Raw genomic sequence first — 8,152 nt, 5'->3', positions numbered from 1 at the left:
AACATTTCACACTTCACAGGAACTTGAGTGCAGAACTCTTGGAAAATCTGTATAAGCCTCTCCCACTGCAGCATTAGACTGTGTAGAAACCACACCCACTTTACCTTTCTGGCCAAATACACAACAGATATTGGATGCCACACAACAAAGGTTTTGGCCAGAATATATGTGAAGGACAAGTTGCAAAAAATCCCAAACAGGGCTACAAGAACATAATATAACTGTATTCTTGCAGGACTGGGATAGAGAACAAATGTCTCTGTTGATGCAGAGGTTTCAGAGTATGTACAGGACATAGCATCTAACACAAAGTGTTTTATTTTGAAAAGCTTTATTTTGGAATCCCACAATAATTCATAGTTGCTTTCTGGTGTAGAAATCTGAATCCATCTCTAGTTATAATCTCTCCCTTTAATAGAGAGTCTCTAATTATGGGGAATATCTGTCAACTTTATTTTGAAAGGCCATCAGACACCCTGTGTCAACAACTGATAAATTGTTTATTTAAAAGTCTAACAGCTGAATAAGACAGTGTATTATACATTATATTCATATATCGTACATTCAAAGAAGCAATGCTGAAAAAAATACATATAGAAATGTATGAGGAACTAACATAATCTCAGCCTAAACCATCAATTATAAAATTATGAAAATTTCATAAGATGCTAACACTAAATATAAAAAAAAAAAGCAAAATCACTGCTATAAGGGAAATGTTGCAATGACAGCAAAATAAATTATTCATAGATGTTTGACAAGAACTTTAGTCATCTTGGTGATAATGCACAGTCTGGGTTGTGTCCAAGATCGCTGAGGTGCACAGCAAATTCTGAGTGCCAGTCTCTGTCGAATATTTCCTTCAGCTGGTGGTGCAGGGTCCTATTGTTCCATGCAGAGTGAGGAATGTTCTGAGAAAACACCAGACTCACTCCAGCTGTGGTCAGAAAGTAGTCGCCTGCCCAGTTGGAGGTACCTAGATTGGAAAACAATGTTATCTGGTCAATGATTAATTCAGTTTACCTTCAAAAATCAGGCAACACCAAATATAAAGCCACTCATTACCTTAAACCTATCAGTTGAAATTAATATGACCTTACCTATGTATGCAACTTTATCAGTCACCATATATTTATTATGGTTGACTCTGGTGTATGGAATGTCAGACTGATTTCCCACTGGGACGATGTACAGTTTCTGAAAAACAAAACAGCAAAAAAACAGATGACTTTTAGGAGAACTTTACAGCACTGTGAAGAAGTGTCTGCTAACTCTCAGATTTCTGTTTACGCTTTTCAGAAAACACAAAATGCAGTTTTAATGATAATTTGATTTATTCTGGGGAACAAAAGCAAACCTACCAAAAGTAACTGAAACCTCATGACCAGTTGTGCCATCCTTGGCGGCAGCAACTGCTTTCAAGTTTTTAAGAAATCTGGCCATTAATTTTTAATATTGTTGTAAAGGAATTTTTGGCTCTGCCTCCTTTGCAGAAATATTTTAATTCAGCCACATTGGAGGATTTTCCAGCGTTAACAACATATTCAAGGTCATGCCGCATCATCTCAATTTTATTAAAGTCTTTTGCTTTTAACTAGGCTGGTACAAAACCTTAATTTTTGGGGCATTCAGAAGTGGACCTACTGGTGTGCTTTGGATCAATAGCCCCTTTTCCATTGCCTGTAGAAAGCCCCAGGCTTTTTTAAAGCCCAGGTCGCATTTTGATACAAATTTACCCAGGCAATTTTACTTTCCAGGGGCTTTACTTTCACAGGTAAATGTTCCTGGTCTGGAGTAGGTCTTTTCAACTTTCCCTGGGCTTTGTTAAAAGGGAGGGGTTGTGTGCAGTAAGCCATGGTACCAGCAACTTCAGTAATGACAGTATTGTAACCCAAAACAATCACACTACCACCACCATGTTTAAATGTTGGTATGATGCTTGTTTTCTGAAATGTTGAGTTAGTTTTACACCTGATGAAACAGGACACACATCTTCACACAAGTTCCACTTCTGACATCAGTCAACAGAATATTTTCCCCACAAGTCTTGGTGTCATCAATTCGTTTTTTGGTAAATTCGAGATGGGAAATTGTGTTGCTTTTGGTCAGCAGTGGAAACTATCTTAGGGATGCCATTTTGCCCAGTTTCATTACTGAATCATGAACTAGGACCATAACTAAGGCAAGCGAGGCCTGCAGAGCTTTAGATGTTCTGGATTCCTCCTGGGTGAATCGTGGATCCGCTCTTGGAGTAATTCTGGCCGGCCAATCCTGTGAAGGTCCACCACTGCGTTTCCTCCATTTGTGGAGGGGCAAACATAATTTCACAGCACAGTACCACACAGGTGTGAAGGAGCTACATTGCCTCACTATTGTCTCACTATTTGAATGCTGATGTGATGGAGAGGGTAGTCCATTGAAGCCAAAGACTGAAGAAAGGGCAACATGGCTGGATCCGAGTCACGCCCGCAGCTGATCAGCATCCTGATCTTCACCTTCCTTTCAAACGCAGCCATCTTGATCGCGTCCTCGATGAACGGCCAGTATCTGGAAGGACTTCAGAGTGAGGAAATCAAAGAGAACCAGCACATTTTAAACAGAAAAACAACTGTATTTTGGGCTCACTTGTAAGGCTTTTCAAAACGAGTGGTGGGGAAATACTCCATGATGGCTACATCAACAAATTTCTCAGCCCCTGAGATGGAGGACAGAATCGCCTCCAAGTCCTGAGTCCTTGATGGAGGACAAAAGGATGGTGGAGAACCCTGGGATAACACAAACATATTAAACAAAAATTACACTTCAATCACCTGACTCTCTTTAGTTTAGTGGCTAAAACCCAGCTCCCCCACACTTCTGGATTGTACTGTTCATTGTTCTTGAAAATGCACAACTGAAAGAAATTAAACTTGGGCAACTCACAGCAATATAAAGGCTGCTGGAAATGTTATCCTCTTTCACCAGCAGAGGGTGCTGTTTATTGATGTTAGTGAAGTATTCTGCAGGCCAGGGCTGTGGCAGGGAGCTGTTGGGCTGCCCCATCACCCAGTACGACTGGAAGATCTTATGGAGGTCTTTTGCTAGACTGGAGCAGTTGTAGACCACCACCCCCAGTTCTTTTACCTGCAGGTAAAGTGGGAATTTATGTAGGAAGTAATTAACATTTAAAAAATATAAACTTTAGAAACGACTCTGAGTATGGTTTCACCTGTGTCAGAGCCCGCCAGTCCATGTTGGCACTTCCAATAAACACATGCTTCATGTCAACAATCCAGAACTTGGTGTGGAGGACGCCTTTTGTCAGGCGACCAAACTCTACTCTCCTCACCTGAACTCCTGCAGACAAACACCATCAAAGCAGTTTACCACACTATTATCAGCATTTACAGTAAGTATTTCAAGAAAAAGATTAACTAACAAACCTTTTTGTTTTAGGATCTTTAGATCTGTGGAGTTTGTTTTGACTGTGGGAACACTGGTTACCACTTGGACAGATATGTTCCTGGAGGGCAGTTCCCCAAGTCTTTGTAGGATGTCCCTTCCCTTTGTCCACAAAAAAAAAATAAAATAAAATAAAACATTTCACAAATGAGGTAAAGATGTTTTCTGAATTTCAGATATTTCTGAGTTAAGAACTCACAGGGACATCAGTGGTGGAGTTAACATTGATATCTTCCCCTGTTAAAGTCCAATAAAATGAGACCACTTCCACTCTGTGTGATGCGATGGAGATAAGATCTTTCCAGACTTGCTCCAGAGGGATCCCAAAAGTTGCATTGTCATTATATTTTAAATATAGAGGAATGCTTTCCACAAGGGCCATGCTGCAGGATATAGCAAATTAAGCATATTAATGAAAATCATTACACTCCTTTATGACTCAGCTGAATTCTGTGTGATAGACCAACACAAAGTATTGCATACTTGGAAAGTGAAAAATGAAAATGATGCACCGTCTGAAAAGTGTTTACTTTTACAAAACAATTTGTGGCACTAGTGGCCTTTATTTTGTAAGCTGACCAACAGGAAATGATGAGGAAAGACAGCACTGATTAATCAGTCATCCGATAATGGAAATTGTATGGCACAACTGCAAACCAGTCAAGACCTGTCCACCTCTACTGGTAGGCTAGGCTTCAAGGGCAGTCATATTCTGCAGCACTTTAAAATCTTCCAAAAAAAACTGGCCTTTATGGAAGAATGACAACAAGAAAGCCGTTGTTGAGGCAGGGTGGTTGGTGTCAGTATCATGCTTTAGGAAAGCTGCAGAGATCCACGGCTAGTGGTCTGGTCAGAGAACCGGCTGACAGCTCAACTTATTTTTGTCCATCCAGAAACTGACCACACTTATTTAATCCGTGCCGGGTTGGAGAGTTGGGGTTTCTTTCTATAGTGAAGTCTGGCCTTTATGGAAGACATGATGAAGAAGGTGCTCTGGTCAGATGAGACCAAAATTAAACTTTAGCCATCTAAACGCATTTTAACTTGTTTCAGTGCATCTGACTGAAAACACCATCCCCTCAGTGAATCATGGTGGTGGCAGCATTAGGCTGTGGAAATGCTTTTCACCATCAGGCTGCTAGCTGGTTGGAGTTGATGGAAAGATGAAACCAATGGTGCACTCCATTAACCTCGGAAGTCGGAGTTTATGTTATCTCTGAGTTATAGTGTTCCAGCTTCCTGCTTGTTTTAATTCGTACTGCTAGCAACTGTCTTAAAACAATGACAACACTGTTCCACGTAGTATTTAATGCATATAGTGTTGAAACATCTGCAGTAAACACTGCAAAGTGGTACATTTATGACTAAATATCACATAACTAAGAACTGCTAGAAAAAAACTGTCAAAGTTAGAACCTTTTACTACTATTGATGTGAGTAGCAGCTATCTTGAATGCGGAAGTCGAGTGTAGTCGTGTTGCCCCAACTTTTCAATTTGTATTTCGGACGTTCCAGTTGAAATTTCCTATTCAGGTCAGAAATTCTGACTTCCGTGTACAAATGGAATGCACCATAAATACAGGGAGATACTGGAAGAAAACCCGTTACAAACTGTAAAATATTGAGCACTCAAAGGTTCATCTTCCAGCAGGACAACACCTAAACATGCAGCATGAGCTACAATGGAATGGTTTAAATCAAATGTACATGTTGGAATGATCCAGATTGAATTTACTAGATCATTCTAATGGGCGACTATTTTAGTCTGTAGATGCGGTTTGTAGAGATGTTATTGCAAAAGTTGAAAGGTGGTTCTACAAAATATTGACTGAGGAAAGCTGATAATAAACACATGCCACACTTTTCAGTTTTCAAAGTGTAAAAATGTGAAAACTCTGCATAATTTTGCTTCCACTACTTTTTAATGAAGTTTCACATCAAATCCAAATAGATTCATAAAAGCTTATTCTAACATGATGAAAATGAAAATAGTTCAAGACAGTATGCAATGCTCTAATGTGAAAGTTTTTAATGAGATTATTACCTGCACTGGTCAGTGAGGTTGAACTCACCAGTATACCCAGGAAGAGTCTCATGATTTTTAGGAGCCTTTGGTCTCTCCAACACAGCGAGGGCAAGAATAATGCCGAGCACAGTCAGACAGCCCAAAATCACAGCTAATGTCACACAGCTGGTCCTCCTCTGGCAATGTAGGCAGGATACGGTTTTCAGTGAAGAAAACGATGATCTCACAAAGCAGAATAAATACTTTGGAGCCAACCTACCCCTTTGTTTGAAACATAATTGTCATGAAGGCTGCTGTACATCGAAGTCATCTTTCCTTTGAATCACGGCGTGTTTTTTGAAGATCAGAAGGTAAGATTTAAACAGGTTTTGTCAATGATAAAGTTAAAGCAGTACAAACTCACCAGTTAACAGACCCAGCGTGGTTTTCTCCCTTCAGCTCTGAGCCGAACTGAGTATCTCTGTTCTTTAATATAACTAAGCACAGTTCCTGTTTTTACTTTCATTTCAGCTTTACAGACATGTGTTTGGCTCAGCAGTAGCAGAGTGTTGTAAGGAAATACGACACAAAATAAAAATAAAAAAGAAACAAGAAAGATTTGCCGATTACATTTATTTGAAAAAAAAAAAAAAATCAATCATTTAATAACTTATACGAACAATAACATCAAAAACGACCAGCAAATCATAACCCAATCATCTAGGGTGGGAAAAAGAAACTGAATTTGAAACATAAGATTCACTTTCTCTGTAACTCTTGGGGAAAAAGGGAATTCCTCTCCATAAAGAAGCAGCAGCAGCAGCAGATATCGAAACCCAACAATAAATGTTTCTTTTGCTTGAATTTGTAAACAACTCTTCAACTGGCTCTCACGCAGCTGTACAGCACTTATAGGTTCTTCCCAGTTACAATCACCAGCACAATCTGCATTGATAAGAGGAAAACAAAAGCTTTCCTTGCTGTAAGTTAACCCTCTTAAAATGCTTAGAATAATAACTTGAAAACATTCTACATTAGTGCAAAAGGGCAAAATTAAGAGGTAATTTTTAGGATGTACGGATATATTCAGACAAACAACAGTGAATCAAACAGACTGGGGGAATAATGAACCTCTAACCACAGAGCTCGGATGGAAAATCAAATGGAGAAAGAAAAAATTGCAACTTTTCCTGATCGTCTTTGGCCAAATCTTTCTTTCAACTCTGCTTTTAAAGGGAAAGATCATAAAAAGTTTCAACGCCACCTTTTTCCCCTAAAAGCAGGAATGCTTAAAAAGCCGTTTTTATAATAACCGCTTGCTTTGTTCAGCAAGGTGGTTTAACTGGAATGGAGTAAGCTCCTTCCATTCAGACTGCACATTCCTGAAGGATATCCATCCTCGGTTGAAAGAAACAGCTCCTGCATAAAGAGACGATAACCTAAGAAAAAACACACCTTGTTGCCTTGAAGCAGCTGTGTAAAACATTCAACAATCTGACACAGGAAGCTATAAAGTTACTGCTGTGTTCTTCACAAAACAACTTATAAATAGCTTTTACATTCTTCTTTTACATTAAATGTAGTCTGAGAAAATACAAAAACACTGGAAAAATATACATTTAAAGAGAAATGTAATGCAGTTCTGAGGACACCAGTCTACTAATATCTGAAGGTTTTATTAAAAAAATAATTTGCAGCTAAACATAAATTTATAGATTTCCCTGAGATGATTATACTCAGGCTGGTTCTCAATTAACTACAGAGATACATGTTTTTAAAAATCAGATATAAAAGTTATTTTATTGGCAAATAAAGAGAACAATGTGCAACACAGAATCAAGTATAATAATATGAGGTGAGATTTACTGAAATGTCACGATACTTCCTTAAATCACTACCTCATGCAGATGCCTCCCAAAAAAACTACAAGTGAAAACATTGTAAGTTCACCGTAGCTTTTTAAATCCAGTTTCACTTCCTCTCAGTCTGGTTTCACTTGCACACAGCTGCTTCTGAACAGACGCAGCTGAGGTCGTAAACCTGTGTTTCAGTGCATGTTGGACCTCAGACTAAATATCCCTCTCGGACGTCGTCTGGCGTCACGGCAGCCCTCCTGACGCTCTCACTGGGCCTTGGCCCGCCGCCGCGTTTGGAGACGGAGTGGACCGTCCTCCAGTCTCGAGACGAGGAAGTTCTGGAAGGTTGAACTTCAGAGGAAGAAGAGGAGGCAGCAGCAGGAGGTGAAGTCTTAGTAGCTCCACATGTACCACTGGGGTCCATGGCTGCATTAATAACTGATATAACAAATAAATTAATAAATAAATATAAGATTTTTGTATTTAAAATTCTAAAGATTTAAGAAGTTGATTTAAGTCACTCACCCTCAAGCTGGACCTGAACCCTTCGAAGTTCTTTCAAAATAGATGCCATTTCCTGAAATACAGACATCTGATTAAGTGAACACTGAAACAACAAGAATGAGCTTGATTGTAAATAACAATAAAAATAAAACACTAACCTTGCCGGAAAGTTTGCCAACAGTAACGTCACTGTCAGAATTAATTCTGGCCTCAATGTCCTCCCAGATATCCAACTTATCCTGGAACAGAACCCTAAATAATGACAAGGGCTCTGGTCAAAAAGCTGCCGTCTGTATTTATGTGACCAAAATATTGTTGCATTAGTGTGGACTGTAGTAAAGTGTAC

General features: G+C 39.2%; 2 protein-coding genes across 6 annotated transcripts in view; both read right to left on the bottom strand.

Annotated features, from left to right (window-relative positions):
* Nucleotides 1-314: 314 nt before the first annotated feature.
* On the bottom strand, nt 315-5,935 carry LOC124855217 (5'-3' exonuclease PLD4). Its single transcript, XM_047344901.1, has 10 exons — nt 5,727-5,935; nt 5,486-5,643; nt 3,641-3,824; nt 3,423-3,543; nt 3,209-3,336; nt 2,923-3,123; nt 2,626-2,765; nt 2,382-2,547; nt 1,101-1,197; nt 315-976 (listed from the first exon to the last, which is right to left on the bottom strand). Exons 1-10 carry the CDS (start codon nt 5,775-5,777, stop codon nt 771-773), a joined length of 1,452 nt encoding a protein of 483 aa, XP_047200857.1. The 5' UTR covers nt 5,778-5,935; the 3' UTR covers nt 315-770.
* Nucleotides 5,936-6,060: 125 nt separating this feature from the next.
* The window catches only part of cep170ba (centrosomal protein 170Ba), a 36,990-nt gene continuing 34,898 nt past the window's right edge, over nt 6,061-8,152 (bottom strand). For all 5 annotated transcript variants that reach the window (XM_047344897.1, XM_047344899.1, XM_047344896.1 and 2 more), the window contains 3 exons: nt 7,965-8,058; nt 7,828-7,879; nt 6,061-7,740 (listed from right to left, as the gene is read on the bottom strand). In XM_047344897.1, the coding sequence (XP_047200853.1) occupies nt 7,511-7,740; nt 7,828-7,879; nt 7,965-8,058 (376 nt within the window). In that variant the 3' untranslated portion in view covers nt 6,061-7,510. The remainder of the gene's footprint in view (nt 7,741-7,827; nt 7,880-7,964; nt 8,059-8,152) is intronic.

Source organism: Girardinichthys multiradiatus, chromosome 19, assembly GCF_021462225.1.
Source record: "Girardinichthys multiradiatus isolate DD_20200921_A chromosome 19, DD_fGirMul_XY1, whole genome shotgun sequence".
Classification (NCBI taxonomy): Eukaryota; Metazoa; Chordata; class Actinopteri; order Cyprinodontiformes; family Goodeidae; genus Girardinichthys; species Girardinichthys multiradiatus.
This window is presented reverse-complemented; position numbering and strand designations above follow the sequence as displayed.